Source organism: Callorhinus ursinus, unplaced genomic scaffold (assembly GCF_003265705.2).
Source record: "Callorhinus ursinus isolate GAN/ISIS: 27379988/994484 unplaced genomic scaffold, GSC_fseal_2.0 scaffold45, whole genome shotgun sequence".
Lineage (NCBI taxonomy): Eukaryota > Metazoa > Chordata > Mammalia > Carnivora > Otariidae > Callorhinus > Callorhinus ursinus.
Window position 1 is genome coordinate 2,271,723 of NW_027397107.1, and position 16,078 is coordinate 2,287,800.

Here is a 16,078-nt window from a genome sequence, read left to right on the forward strand (position 1 = left end):
TCCTCCATTGGTCTATCTCTGTCATCACTGATCACTCGCCCTTGTTTTCTTGTTTGCTGAGGGCCTTCCTCCACTAGAACAGCATTGTTCCAACATCAGTGTCTTATCCGGCTTGTTTGCACCTGTTTCCCCAGCACCTGACAAAGAATCAGAGACCTATTGACTGACATGCTTATTCGGCATCTGTTGCCTTAGATCAGTATCTACACAGTATATTCACTCAATTTTTATTAAATGGGCGACTCTATCTATAAATGAATGGATGACGGTGATTCTAAATCTCTGCCTTTATAGAGCCTATAATTTACTGGTGGAGACAGACAATCCAACCAGAACTTCCATGGTCCGTGCCCAAACCTCCGCTGTCTACGCATGTTTTTCTGTTCTAACTGACTTGCTGAATAAAAGGTGGGAACTGTTTTGCAGGAAGCTTCCACAACTTCTTCCCGAGAAAGGTCTGGAAAAGTAGAAGTGCAAAGTAGTACCTTCCTGCTTCCCAAAGCCTGTCATCAAAGGACACGCAGCAATTCAACCAGTAAGTGCGTCATGGAACTGTCCTCAGGAATGAAGCCTCGCTGTCGCTGAGGACCAGGAATATCAGTGACGTGGAGAGATCTGGGGGAGGGTGGGTCTCGGCTGGTTCAGTTGGATTAAACATGGCTGCGGTCTGCTCGCCTCTCTGGGAGAATTTGTCGTGGTGCTTCTGTGTCCATGGCACTTAAGTACCATGTTGGGAAGAGCCGACATAGGGGATAAAAGGCAAGGGCTTTCCTCCTGCTCTGTCTTCTGATGTGCTTCTTGATTTTAGGAAGCCTACTGGCTCTCCCAAGGTCTGCATCACCTCATCTGTCACCAGATGGGAGTGGAGGCTGAAGGATGTCAGGATTCTTGGTTGCTGCAAAGAGAATAGCCCTACTCCAAAGTCAGGGCATTTGAAGAATGCAGAAAAGCATGAAGAGATTAAAACCACACCGCATGCTGATATTAGAAATAATCCGTGTTAACCTTTTCCGTTCTTCCACCCCATGCCTCTACATGCCTATGGAGCACGGGTCCATGCACGCGGGCGCACACAGCACGACTTCATGTCCTTGGAAATTCTTATGTAAACACCATGCTCAGTGGGTGCCTCGTATTTCATTATGTGAATGTGCCTAACCTAGTTAACCAACTCCCTAGTATTAGATAACTAATTTATTCTCTGTTTTTCACTAAGATAATCAGCATTGTTATGTTTGTCCATGAAATTTTGCTTACGTTTGTGATGATTTTCTTAGGGAAACATAAGGAGCCATTGATGGGAGCATGGTTAGGAGTGCACACTTGCTTCCAGAACTAATGATCCATGCAGCCTTGGGCAAGTGCCTTCAACTCTGTCACATGTTACTCAGCCGTAGGATGCACTCTCTAAACCATGATTTGCCAAGCTCATTTCCTATTTTGGGACTGCTAGTTGCTTTTTTGTTTAATCATAAGTTTTTGCTTATTTCCCCCTTTAGAATAATTTCCTAGAAATGGAGTTTCAAAAGGCAACTGTGCCTTAGATTTTGATCTGTGCTGCCAAATTTAAGTAGCTAAGACTCCAATAATGTGTATGAGTACCTTTCTTTGGTCATAGCCCACACCGTATTAAAATTTAACAAAATATATTTGCTGCAGATTTTTCTCTATTCCCCTCTTCTCCAACACCCCCCCCCAACTTTTTTCTGGTCCTCTTCGCACCCAGGACCGGCTACACGAGTTGCGGGGATCTGTGTAAGATGAAAGTGTGGGAACCTTGCTCCAATATTATTAAGAATTTCAAAATGGAGGCGGTGGGGCATTAAAACCCAAGCCTAGGCCCCTCTAAGTGTGGGGTTCTGTGCGACTTCACAGGTGCATGCCCACGAAGCCAGCCTTGCTTGTGCCCTGGACACCGAGCAGACCCTGGCCCCCTGGCCTCCTGGCCCCTGGCCCTCTGGTTTTCCATGGAGCACCACCAGGAGACTGGAGGATGGAGGAGAAGCTGCCGGAGCATTTCTTCCCCGTTTCCTCTGCCTCCGTGCTGTGGTCCTGGCAGGCTGTGTCTGGCTGGAACTAGACGCCAGGTCAGGGTGGCCTGCGTTCCATGGATCCAGCACCCACCGGGCTCTGGGAAGGCACCTGCCAGTTCCTGGGTACCTGGATGGCTTCGCTGTTTTCCTAAACCCTGTCCACTCTTTGTACACGGCCCTTCATTCGTTCCTCTCAGGGGCCTCGTGGGCTCGCACTTGACTGGTTCGCTGGCCCCGAAAACCAGCCTCTTCACACAGCTGTCTTAAATGTTCCTTCGTTTATCCCTTTCTCTTTTTGGGGGAGTCCACCTATTTTTCTCTTGGGGTGATCAGTTTTAGCATTAATTTATAAAAAGCATCTTAGTTACATTAATATTTGGCTGTCATATTTGTGGGACATACTTTCTTCAGTTTATTGTCTTTCTTTTAAGTCTTTTTTTAACATAAGGATAAGAATATCTTTATATAATTAAACCTATAGATTTTTTTCCCTTCCTAATAATGTTAAAGTTTCTTCCATATCCAGAGAACAATTCAATATTTGGCTATGTTTCTTTCTAATTTCTAAACAATTTGCCTTTTTTTTTTTTTTAAAGCCTACTATATCCATCATTAATGTTCGCTGTTTGGTGTGAAATAAGAATCTAAACGTGTTTTTAAGTTGGGTCCAGCATGGCTTACTGGTGGTCAGTTTCTGCCCGCCTTTCGTTGTACTCTTTCTGTTTGTTTGATTTATCTCTTGCAAATGGTGTGCGGTTAGATCTTGAAAGCAAACGTGGCCATCTTTTTAAAGAGAGACGTCCAGGCCATTGGTGTTAGTTTTACAAATAATATTTGGTTTCAGTTTCCTGCTTTTTATACTTTGTTATTATCACTTGTTTGTTCCTTGCTTCTTGCTCTGGGTGCCTGCCTAACTTTTGCAGCGATTTGGAAAGTGTATCCAATTTTTATCCCCACTTCTGGTTTCCTTTACGTGTCGTTAATTAATTAATCAGTTGGGTTCCATTAACTAAGGAATACCTGAGGCTCTATTTTCTAAGTTGCCCCCGCCTTTGGAAAATGGTGTTCTTCACCCCCTCATCTCTTTCCCAGTTTATTTTTCCATTCCCTAATTTAACTTCACCGTAACTTGCAAAGTCGTATTACTATTGTACAATCATCACAATATACAGTTTCCCTTTCAAGAGTTACTTGACCACATTTTCAATGAACTCAATCAATGCTGTATGTTTAACTTGCGATGGTAATCTTGATCTGTTTCCTTGTGGCGGGAGCGCGTCCACGAGCCATTTGCAGACCAGTCTGTGCTTTGGCAACCCGCTTTGTCTGGACCCTGGGGCCTGGGTCCATGCTGACCCAGCTCCGTGGTGGGAGTGGGAAGTGCCCTCGGGCTGCCTGGTGGCAGGGGGGTGGGGGGCAGAGGCGGGGCTGGAGTGGCCTGGGCTGTCCCCCTGCGCCTGCCCGTGGCTTTGGGGTGGCTCTGAGGGTGTTCTCAGCGGACATTTGCGTGTTGAGAGCGCACGTGACTTCTTCCGTTTCTCCTCTTGGCGCTTTAGGTGTTAATCCCTGCTGCACCGGAGATACCGATTTCCCGATGATCAAGAAATCTGCAGCTTGCACAGACCGGCAGCCCTACTCCCTCTGCAGCAGCCGGAAGTCTCTCTCTCAACAGCTCGACTGTCCAGCAGGAAGGGCTGCCGTAAGAATGGAGGCGAGAAGGAGGGCGGGGAGGGGCCCGGACTCACCAGCGGCGGCGGGGGGCCTGGCTAGTGGGTTTGTGTCCGTGCAACTACTGAGGGGGGGCTGGCCAGTGGGAGTGGTCGGCTCTGGGCCAAGAAAGAACCCCACAGCCGACGGTCACCGTTGAGCGCCCCCACGTGCGGCTCGTCTATGCTATTAGGAGCTGAGGTGCCGTGAGCATTCCCTTGAGCAGACCCCAAGCTCCGGCTTTATTCTACCCGCATCCTGACTCTAGGGGGTAGACAGTGAACCGGGGCTGGGACAGGTGAGGGATGCACGCACGTGCACACGGCCAGTGGCAGACAGCCCTGGGGCTTGAAGTCGGACCTTCAGGACTCCGCAACCTGGGCTCTCAATCCTGTGCTATGGTGATGTGCTTTACACATAGCGCCCCTAATTCATAAGCTCAGAAATGAATGTACTATTTGCCCCGTTTTAGAGTGAAGAAACAGGAGCTTGGCCAGGTGAGTAGCTGTCTGAGTTCACACACCTTAAAACTTAAAGGACCAGGCAGAATTTGAGCCCAGCCCCGTGCGCTGCGCACTGTGTGTCCTTCCCTCTATGGGCATCAGTTGGCAGGTCGGGGGCTCAGCAGACACGGAGCTCGGTGTCCCCAGCCTCCTCCTGACACTTCCCTAAGCCCCGGGGGGTGTAAGCCAAGTGCCTCAGGCTGCCACCACCACACCCTGCACCCCTGTCTGCAGCACCTTATCCCTCTTTGTCTCCTCTCTAGCTCTGGAAAGCCTCCCCCGTCCTTCAGACCCCTGCCCAACACTACCTCTGCTGGGAGCGCTCCTGACCCACCAGCTGCATGGGCCTTACGCTTTTCCCAGTGCCCATCCTGGGCGTCTGTCCTCGTACAGCCCTCACCCCAGCAGAGCATGAGCGCTCCGAGGGAGTGCTCCGTAGGCAAGTGATGTTTGATTCTCCCCGCAGGGTACTCAGTAGTCGGGTAGATGCCTGCAAGTTTCATTTCCCTCTTCCCTTCCTTTCGTGGACTTAGTATGTCTCTCATTTGCAAACGGGGAGCATTGGGGTCCCAGGGTTAGGAAAAAGATGACACTCAAAGTGGCGGATGATTTTAACATAAGAAGAAACAGGCAGAGAATAGTTAAGTCACTTCCTCAAGGTCACCAGCTGGTCCTTGGCAGAGCCAGGGAAAGAACCCAAGGCAGCGGGGCTCGAGTCTCAGCTCTGACCCATAGTCCAAAGCTCTACTGTCCCCTCCCGAGTGGCTTCCTGCGGCACACGGGGTGTCTGTCTCTCTGGAACATTCTGCTTCTCCCGTGCAAGTCACCCGTCTGCCTCCCCTGCAATTTATGTTCTGCGTTTTAAAATCTCCATGTTCCTTGCCCCCCACTCCATGCCTGGCGCAAGGAGGGCTCTCAGCATGTGTGTCTTGAATCGGACACAGTCTGCCGAGGGCATTCTGGGTGGCTGGGGTCCCCACCTCTGTTTGAGACTTTGGCTGTAGGACTCGCTGCCCTGGGGCAGCATGGTCTGGGATGCACTCCGCACCTGCCGTCGGGTCAGGCCTCAGGGGGCTGTCAGATGCTGGTCTGCGGGGAGGTAGGACTCAGCAAGGCTGAAACCACCCAGTCCATCTCCACCAAACTCCCACCATGCCTCATCAACCACGCACGGGGGTCATGCCGTGGCCCCCCGCCCCAGGAGAGGGGGTCCGGGCCCTCCCCCTGCCCCTGAGGTGTGTGCTGCTGCAGTCCTGTCAGCTCACCCCTCCCCACCCTGCCTCCCTCCTGCAGGGCACCTCGAGACCCGCACGGTCGCTCAGCACGGCTCAGCTCGCGCAGCCCTCGGGAGGCCTCCAGGCTTCCGTCATTTCCAACGTCGTGCTGATGAAGGGCCAGGCCAAGGTAAGCAAGGGCCATTGCCAGCAGAAACTGCTGGATGGACCTCAGCCCCCGAGGAGCTGTCCTGTCCAGGGAAGGAAGGAGCGAGGCCTGATGATGCAGGCTGCTAGTGTGAGCGTCACCAAGTCCCCGGGGAGGCTCGGGGAGGGCCTCCAGGCCTGCCTCACCCGTGCAGGTCACCGCGGGGCAACTGTCAGCCAACTTGTTTTCAGCATGATATTTCCTAGAAGTGAGTCTCACCGGGTGATTAGATTCAAATCCTTTAAGTAGTGTCTTTGTCCATTCAAGCTGCTATCACAAAAACACGGACGAGATGGCTTAACTAGCACCTTCTCACTGTTGTGGAGCCTGGAAGTCCATGGTTAAGGTGGTGGCAGATTTGGTGTCTGTTGAGGACAACTTTCCTGATGGGTGGACGGGGCCTTCTGTCCGTGTGGGCACTGGGCACGTGGCGAGGGGCGAGGGAGCGCTCTTGGATCTCCTCCATAAGGACACCCATTTGTTCGCGAGGGCCCCACCCTGTGACCTGCTCGCTCCCAAAGGCTCCAGCTCGCACACGAAGCTTGGGGAGGACACAGGTGTTCAGCCCACGTGTCTCCGCCCACTTTGTATATTCACACCTCCCCTCCCCTCCCCTCCCTTCCCTCCCGGGAGCTCAGCAGAGACATGAATGAGGAGACCCTGTTGCTCCTCTCATCACAAGACAAACCCTCTCCACGCTGACTTTGCTCCTAACAGCCTGGCTTTCTGACTAGTTAATCACAATGCTGGGATTTAGGTAGAGGTATTTAAAAAATAGTTGGCTTTTAAAATCGCTTGCAATGCTCAGAAGAAAGCAAAGGGCGCCAAAGCTCATGCAAAGAGGACTGGAAATGGTTTAATTGAACTCTGTGTCTGTACATTCACTAAATCACATGTTACCACACATGTAGTCACAGGGCTGACCGAGCCGGCCTGCAGGGGCCGGGGGACCGAGCCAGGTGCAGGGTGTTGGGTGCAGGGAGCCTGGATGCCAGGCAGGGTGGTGCGTTCAGATGCAAGCAGGCCTCCCATTGTCCGCCTCACACAACCTGTGCCCTGAAGGAAGGCCCCATGGTCAAGGATGGCAAGTAGGAGCGGGGTCAGGGCTGAGTTCGGGAGGAGGAAGCAGAGCTAGAAGGCTCCATAAGTGCTCGAGCTAGAGTCACAGGCAAATCTCTGGGCAACAAGGCAGCTATGGAAACCCAGGCCCTGTGCTAAGGGCTTGGCAAGGCTGCCTCTTCCGACCGTGGTGACGGCCCTGGGGCCACCTCCCTTTTCCCGCCCAGGACACTGAGGGTCTGGGAGGACGCAGGACTTGCTCAGGGTCACTTGGTTAGTTAGCAGCCAAACCAAGACAATGACCCAAGACTTCCCGACTCCCAGGCCTCGTTCTAACCAGGGCGCTGTGCCGCTTCACCAGGGTGGGCGGACTTGGAGTCTGCAGGAGTTACCTCAGCCCGGTGAAGCTGGGGTCCACGGAGGAGCCCAGAAGCCACGCCTCCCTCTCATTCTTCCTAGCCCCGTGCCACCCTCGGATACCATTTGTCTCTCCTACCCTGGGACACGCACCCTCGCCAGAAGCCTAGGACAGTACCCCGTCCGCGGGGCTTCCCTGCCTGGTTCCCTACGGCATCTGCGGCTGGGTGCCGGGCCGGCCATGGCTCTGGCACGGGGGTGATGCCCCCGAGCAGCGAGGCTCTTACAATGGTAGCCATGCCCGCGGGGTCCGTCCGGAAGCCAAGCTGTGAACCCCTGCCCGGCACGCCTGCAAGCTGGACCCAAAGACCCAGCTGCCACCTGGCACGTGTCTTGGCTCCATGACGCACGTCACCTGAGCACCTGCCAGAGGCCAGGCACTGGCACGCCGCATTTGTTCACTGCCTTCAGGGTGGTGAGAGTCTAGAAGGAAGCCCATCGAGACCCCAGCTAAGCCTTCCTGGGAAGCGGGGAGCTCCTCGGTCACCGACAAACCAAGCCAGCATGTGTGAATTTCCTCTTCCGGTGCAGACGTCACTCACACCTTTCGCTTGCGCATCTGCCTCTGCCTTTGTCTCTGCTGCCATTGGGACCGTCTCCTGTCCCTGAGCTCCGACCAGACCACGGGCCGGTGCTGCAAGCTCCTGGGGCATTTGTCAGCTCATGACCCAGTAGAGGGGGCTCAGGGTCACAGTCTTTAAGAAGGGGAAGGTGGGATGCAAAACAGAAGGGAAATGAACGGCCCTTGGCAGGAGAAGGGGTGCTTCCTCCAGTGCAAGCTGCCGTAATTATTCCCGCAGGCTTTTGTTGTTTGGGATCTCCCTGAATTTTCAAACACAACCCTGTGAGTTAGGTTCTGAGCGTCATTTTACAAGGGGCTAACCCGGGGCTCGGAGACAGAATTGCCAGCAAGAGGGGCTGAGCCAGGGCTCAGCGTCATCCGGGGTTCTCGGGCCACATCCCTGGTTCTGTGTCAGGACATCAGACCCACGGGAGAGCTCCCGACCCCATGCAGCCCAGTCTGGCCCTGAAGTCCTGGTTTTCCCCATTCTTTTGTGAAGTCCAGAGGCGTGTGAGACCAAGGGCCCCTGTCTCCTCCCCGGGGCCTTGGCTCAGGGCTGGGGCAGGCCCTTGGCAAACTTCAGCCCGGGGAAGAGCGTGGACCACGCCTAACGCTGCCTCTCTCCTCTTCTCCCCCCAGGGCCTGGGCTTCAGCATCGTTGGGGGAAAGGACAGCATTTATGGCCCCATCGGAATTTACGTCAAAACTATCTTTGCGGGGGGAGCAGCGGCAGCCGACGGAAGGCTGCAGGAAGGTAGATGTCCGTGTCTCACTGGCTGAGGTTTGAGGATTCGGACAGAATCGCTAGGCCGTAGAAGAGAGTGGACAGCAAAATGCATCCCCCAGCCCCGCCAGCACCGTGGTGACAGGCACTTTGCTGGGGGTGTTTCCACTCAGTCCAGGTCCTGTAGCCGGCCCGGGATGGAGGCCTGAGCTGTCTGCGTCCCTTCCCTTCTTTTCCAAGGGCCCCTCCCTGTTGCTGATGCCCCTGCCACCCCATCCCTTCCCTCCTGCCCTCCCTGACCCGCAACCACAGGGAAACCAGGCCCTGTACTTCTAATGCGTCTGAGCAACATTCTCGGTGAGGCCACTGTGCTCTCGGCTCTAGGAATAGAGAGGATGATCAGGTATGATCTCTCTTTTGAAGAGCTCACAGTCCACCAGCTCCTGGGGCCAGGAGAAGCCCCTGCATCCTGAGGGTTAAGGGGCCTGGGGAGCGGAGCTGCCTCCTGAGAGCCCTTCCTGTCTTCCTATCCTGGAGGGCTGGGGTTTTCTCCTCACCCTGACGGCCCCCCAAAGTCACTTTTGGAGTGTTGGACAACAGGCTTGGCCTGAGGGCATTCCCAAATTTCAACCAGGGGGAGAAATTCAAGGGCAGGCAGCCCCCGAGCCGAGGGCAGCCCCTGCAGGCTAGACACTGGGTTCCACACGGGATGCTTGAGAGAGGTGATTTCACAGTGTCCCCACCCTTCTCCGCCAGGCCAGTTTCTGTATGCTGTGCTGGCAGCCTGACCCCCTTTAAGAACCTAACTTGTTTAGGGCAGGGTTGGTAAGCTCCAGCCAAATTCGGCCCGCCAACTATCTTCGTGCTGCTCACAAATAGAGAGTAGTTTTCATGCTTCTAAATGGCTGGAAAAAAGTCAAAGGAATTTATGAATCTTTTGTGGCAAGTGAAAACTGCATAAAATTCAAATTTCAGGACCCGCAGAAAAGCTTTGGGAGGATGTAGCCACGTGCATGGCTCCCTCACTTACCCGTGGTCTGAAGCTGCTTTTGTGCTTGTGACGGCTGCCTTGTGTAGTGTGACAGAGGGCCCGTGACCTGCGGAGCTTACCGTATTTACTCTCTCTGGCCCTTCAGAGGACAAGTTTGCTGACACCAGCGTTATGCAAGATAAGGCGTACGGACTTTACCGAGGGGGCAGTGGGGAGCCTTTGAAGGTTTTTATAATTTGGAAGGGACCAGCTATGGCCAGGTTCTTAGGTGATTTGGGAAGCAGGGTGTCAGATGAAGTGGGCCAGCAGGAGGCCAGAGGCAGGCAAGGCTCCAGCTCTCTAGGGTCTGCGCTCTCTCTAGGAGGAGGAAGGTGCAGAGGACACAGCCTCCCTGGAGGCGGGCGTGAAGGGAGGCCAGAGAAAATGCTCCTGGCCTAGGAAACTTACTCGCAGTAGGACCAGGTGACAGAGGAGGACAAGGAAGGCCAAGGAAGATGCTTTGGTTTCAGCCGCAGCGTGCAGGGCAAGGCATGCAGGCGGCCACTAGGTGGAGCTGTACTGCAGGCGGGGGAACCCGGCGCCCCGCCCCGGAGGGAGCTGGGCTGAGTGTAGATCTGGGGGTCTGGACCCCCGGAAAATACTTGAGTTATAGAGCAGGTGAAAGAGGGAGGGAGTAAGGGAGGGAGGGGAGGGCGGAGGCACGGTTCTAGGGGAATCGCTAAATCAAGAGGCAGGTAAAGAAGAGGGATCAATGAGACAAAGGGAGAAAAGTGAAATCAGAATCTTGAGAATGTGCCAGTGTTTGATGATCTTTTTGTACTTTTCTGTGTTTAAATAAAAGGTGGGGGAGGAGTTGAGATGGCAAGGAAAAGGGTACTGTGTTCTGTATTCTTTACAGAATGCAAGCCTCCTTGAGCCAAGCTTCTTTATCCCTCCTGAGTATTTGTCTTCCTTCGTTAATAGCGATCATAAAAATTCAGCGGGAAAGACATTCAGCTAGTCTACCTAAAGTCCCTGATTCTAGCCTCAAATGATTGACCGTATCACCTGTTGTATCACTTTCAAAGTCAAGTTTTAGAATCTGCCCTTGAGTTCATGAGGTACATCCGGTTGCAACAAAATTTTGGCTCACAGATCAAGGCTGACGATGTTTTATTTGCATAACCCTTCCCCCAAAAAATGATTGTGTAAGATTTATTTGGCAAAACTGAGGCTAATCACTTTCCACCAGATATGGCCAAAGAAGGGCCAGGACTCTCCAAAGAGCCCAGAGTTGGGCTATGTAGTTCTGTTAGGGTTGACAAGAGAGTCCAGCCCATCATGTCATTAAGCATGGTCATTTCTCCAGAAATAAACCCCTATGTTCACTGCAGCATTATTTACAATAGCCAAGATAGGGAAGCAACCCAAGTGTCAATCGATGGTTAGATGGATAAAAATATGGCGCATAAATATATATATATATATATAATGGACGATTACTCAGCCATAAAAAATAATGAAATCTTGCCATTTGTGACAATACAGATGGACCTCGAGGGTATTATTCTAAGTGAAATAAGTCAGACAGAGAAAGGCAAATACCATAGGATTTCACGCATATGTGGAATCTAAACAACAAAACAAATGAGCAAGCACACAAACGTCAACAACAAAAACAGAAACTGACCCGACTTCAGAGAAAAAAACTGGGGTTGCCAGAGGAGAAGGGGGAGTGAAGTAGGTGATGGGGATCAAGAGATACAAACTTCCAGTTGTAAAATGAAGAAGTCATGGGGACGAAAATACAGCATAGGGAACACAGTCAATGGTATTGTCATGACTTTGGGCCGTGACAGATGGCGACCCCACTTATCTTGGTGAGCAGTTTGTAATGTATATAATTGTCCAGTCCTTATGATGCACACCTAAAACGGATCTCTCAACTGTGCTTCAATTTAAAAACATAAGTAGAGGAAGGCATTTAACTGATGGTGCACCCAGAGCTTCATTGAGGCTCACCTCTTTTAATCAATCAATCAATCAATCAATCAATCTCTTGTCCATGACAGAAAAAAAAAAAGAATGGTCATTTCTGAAATATGTTCTTTGTCTATTCTTCCTTCAGACATATTAGTTATATATTGATTATTTTTTAAATTTGTCTGTTTCTACTCTGCTTGGACTCTCCTAAGTATAAGGATGGGTTCTTTCAGTTTGGGTCTAATTCTGGCAGCTTCACAGATGACGCTGATTTGAATCCTCTGTCCAGCCCACTTGCACCCTTTATTTTCAACACATAGATGTGTTGGATAAAGCAGCTCACCTAAACTTTGAATTGAAGTATGGCAGACTTAGGAGTTGATGATGTAGGGGTCCGTGGAGCTGGTGCCCATAGGACCAGGATTTAGCTGCCCACACAGGTCAGGAGACGTGGCTTTGGGTCCCTGGGAACCTCTGAGAACCCGCATGAAGCCTTGATACTACAGAGCTGCCCTGTGAGAAGCCATCGGGCCCCAGGGAAACAGTGAGGAAACCTCACTTTGCCCATGGTTCTTGGGTGTGAGGTAAAAGACGTCTCCCCACAGGCAAAGGAAGACCCAAGCCTGTATCATGTACGTGTGTCCTGGGCACATTCATATCCCTACTGACTACAGGATGCCCCAAGCTGAGACCCTAACCTCAACGCTAGTCCTGAAGCAGTGAAAGCCTTGGGCTGGCCCCTGGCGATAAAGGAAATGCTCCTGCCCAGCAGCTTGGGGTTTTCGGGAATGCCCGAGAAAAACCGGCCCCAGAAAAAGGAGTTCGACACAAAGACCCCACAGGAAGTGGGGAAACATCCCTTATTAGTGAGCATCAGTGGGAATGACAGACAGGAGGATTAGCCTGCGAAAACCCAAGATCACAGAACAATCTAAAAGACACTGTGGAATTACTGTTTTTTGTTATGCATTTCTAATTTCTTTTTAAATTTTAATTCCAGTTGACACAGAGTGTTGCATTAGTTTCAGGCATATGATAGAGTGATTCAACACTTCCATGCTTCCCCGGGTGCTCCTCACTCCTTCATCGCTCCTTCATCCCCACCACCTGTCTCCCTATCTCCCACCCACCTCCCTGCTCGTGACCAGCAGTGTACTCTCTACAGTTAAGAGTCCGTTTCTTGGTTCGTCTCTTTTTCTCCTTATTTATTTTGTTTCCTAAATTTCACATATGAGTGAAATCATATAGTATTTTCGTTCTCGGACTGACTTATTTCATTTAGCATCATACTCTCTAGCTCCATTCGTGTTGTTGCAAATGGCAGGATTTCATTCTTCTTATAGCTGAGTAATATTCCATTGTGTGTATATACACCACCTCTTCTTTATCCATCCATCAGTCCGTGGACATCTGGGCTCCTTCCGTAATTTGGCTGTTGTAGATAGTGATGTGAATAAACATAGAGGTGCATGTATCCCTTTTGCATTCGTATCTTTGTATTCCTTAGAATTGCTATGTTTAAAGAGATCTTTGAAAAGGTAAAAGAGGGAACAGGAACAACAAAAAAAGAACAGAACACGGTGAAAAAAATCTTGTAGGGAGCAAAAGGCAAGTCATCGAAATAAGAAGCTCAGTGTCCAGCTCAAACCGCAGATGAAACACCGCTGGAAGGAGAGTCGGGGAGCTGGACATTGTCCAGCGGGCCGCACGGAGCGATGGAGCACAGGGTGAGCGTCAGAGAAACATGGAGGCTGAGCAGGACCAGAAGGAAGACGAGTTCTAGAAAGGAAGGGCAGCGTGGAAGAAGGGAGACAGGATAGTGGCTAAGCGTTTTCCAGAATCATTTTAAGGCATGAAACTTCCGTGTGAGGAAGCACCCTGGGACATCACGGTGGGACTTCAGACCGCCAAAGACAAAGGCAAAAGCAAACAACCAGAGAGAAGGGGCGGGTTGATCTGCACGGGGCCCAGAGTGAGGTGGCAGCAGACTCACCTGCGAACAACCAGGCCAGAGTCTGCGTGGGGAACAGTCCTCGCATCTGAAATGCCCAGCGCAGCGCTGGATGCAGAGCGAGTGCTCCTTCTTTGTGTGTTGAATACATTTAGTGCAGGGGAGACATGGGTTTTCCATCCCCGTAAAAGTGGATTTCCGGATACAGAAATAAATGAGTCTATTAGGCATCTCTGGGAGGGAATGGCTTGCAGTAAAAAGGCCGGAGTCACGGGTCAGCACCCACGGGCCTTGCTGTGACAGTTAGTGGAGGACACAGGAAATAAAGGCATCAGGGGCTGTGAGAGAGGCGGGCCAAGGAGGTGGGAGCAGTGCACTGTGGTGACGAAACACGGGGCCGCAAGCTCTGCACGCAGACACGCTGTGGGAAAGGCATCTGGGAATGAGTCCTGGGAACACGTGGCCTGAGGGTCAGGGAGGCCGGAGGGCAGAGGCTGAACCCAAGGTGGGCAGGACAGGTCAGGCCGGGCCTTGTGTGCCAGCTGAGGATGCTGGATCTGCCCCCCGAAGAGAGGAAGGGCCACAGAAGGCCGGTCACTGCCGCCCACCTGCCCCGCAGGGGGAGAGCCCCGGGCTGGGAAGGTTTTCTCCCGGGCTGTGTGCGTGGACGCCCCTCACCGGGCCACACTCGTCTCTGCTCTCCCGACAGGGGATGAAATTCTGGAACTCAACGGTGAATCGATGGCCGGACTCACACATCAGGATGCTTTGCAGAAGTTCAAGGTGACCGCTTGTTATCAGTACATTGCCAGACTCCAGGGCTTCGGGCAAAGGAACCAAGCATGACCCTCCTTCACTCAAACCTGCAAATTCAAACTGTGGGATCCTTGACGTGGGGCGCCCCGCTGGAGCGGGTCTGGGCACAGTGTTAAAAAAAAGACCTGGCTCAGAAAATACGAGTGTAATCAGGATTGTGGTAGGAGTGTTTCCACTATTTTAGATTTGTAGAACTGTTTTAAAACGCTCGACGTCTTTATGTTGACGTATTTCTAGATCTGTTTGAGGTTTGTAAGGCAACCACGAAAAGATGTTTTTAAGTCTCTGTGTAATCAGTTCGAGACTCTATCCATCCAGCACATGTGTGCACACATGCATATGTGTTAATATACGTGATGTGTCATATCTGTACAGAGACATGCAGATGCATGTTGATTATACTGCACATGCATGCACATGTGTGGGCGTGCATGCATGTACTCACATACAGGCACATGCACACGTGTGGGCACACACGTTGGCACACACAGCTGCTGAGCACTCCAGCACATGATCTCTTCCTTGCAGCAAGCCAAAAAAGGGCTCCTGACGCTCACGGTGAGAACCCGCCTGACGGCCCCCCACTCCCTGAGCAGCCACCTGTCTGCCCCGCTGTGCCGCTCCCTGAGCTCCAGCACCTGTACCACCAAGGACAGCGGCTCCTTCGGCTTGGACAGCCCCGCGCCCCCCTCCAGCACGGCCAAGCCCAACTACAGGGTCATGGTGGAGGTCTCTCTGCAGAAAGGTAGGGTGGCAGCGCCCCTCCTCCGTCGCCCTCCTGCCGGGGCCTCCCACCACTGAGGGGTCCCCGAGACTTTTCTCATCTGGAGTCAGTCCAAGGACAGGGCAGGGTGCTGTCTGCGAGAAGTTGTGGCCACTCCTCTCTTTGTTGGCAGAAGCCCAGGACACTCCACGCACCTTCAGTCTAGGTGTTGTGGTGCAGTGGGTACAATAGGACCAAGCAAGGCAAGCACCAGTCTCACACATAACACTGCGCACCGAGGAGCAGGGCTGGGTTCGCTGCAGCAGCTCGTACACTGTGAGATCTGGGGCGGGCGCTCCCCCTCGGGCACCTGAGCCCTTACCTGTGGCAGGAGAACTGAGGTCCTCTGAAGCCCGGTCACAAGCCCCCTGTGCTCTCTCCCGCTCTCCCTGGCAGAGGCTGGCGTGGGTCTGGGGATCGGTCTGTGCAGTGTGCCCTACTTCCAGTGCATCTCTGGCATTTTCGTCCACACGCTCTCTCCCGGATCTGTGGCACATTTGGATGGACGGCTCCGGTATGTCCTTATTTCTGTTGTCGGGGAAAAAAAAACCAAAAACCAAAAAACAAAAACACCCTGATTTACAGCAGAGGGAAGGAATTCCTTGGAAGGCCAGGAGATTCATCTGGAGACGAGATATTTAGAATGACCCAAGGGTGCCTCAGAGCCTTGTTCTTCAGACTGTGGTCCCTGGACCACTGGCGTTGAAATCACTTGGGAGTTTGTTCGAAATGCATAATCTAGGGCTTCTCAGCAAACCTCCTGGAGTGGAATCCGCATCTTAATAAGATCCTCAGGGATCTGTGTGCACGTTGCAGTGCAAGAGGCAGCATCTCAGGGAATTCCAGTCCGAAACAGAAAACACGAAGTGACCACACTTTGATTCTGATTTAACTAATACGGAATTTATAGTGACATCCGGAGGAGCTCCGGTGAGGTTTGCCTGTGTACCCTGTATGGGAAAAGAAGCTTACCAAGCCAATCAGTAGTATTCACTCAGCTTCTTGATGGCAGAAACAAAATATTGGCAGGCACTGCAGACTTATTTTGGTACAAAGAACTTCCAAGAGGAGCCCCGAATCTAAATTTTCTTTCCAGTAAGTGACTGGGGTCTGGGAACATTTATCCGGTCTAACTTGTTGCAATACTTCCAGCTCATGTATCTTCTCT

General features: G+C 52.0%; 1 protein-coding gene across 1 annotated transcript in view; it reads left to right on the top strand.

Moving 5' to 3' along the window:
* IL16 (interleukin 16) overlaps positions 1-16,078 on the top strand; it is a 68,983-nt gene that overhangs the window by 30,213 nt on the left and 22,692 nt on the right. Inside the window, 9 exon segments of the mRNA XM_073882179.1 lie at positions 427-535; positions 3,590-3,732; positions 5,537-5,647; positions 7,184-7,456; positions 7,458-7,556; positions 8,343-8,457; positions 14,041-14,114; positions 14,676-14,892; positions 15,307-15,424. Of these exon segments, the coding sequence (XP_073738280.1) occupies positions 427-535; positions 3,590-3,732; positions 5,537-5,647; positions 7,184-7,456; positions 7,458-7,556; positions 8,343-8,457; positions 14,041-14,114; positions 14,676-14,892; positions 15,307-15,424 (1,259 nt within the window).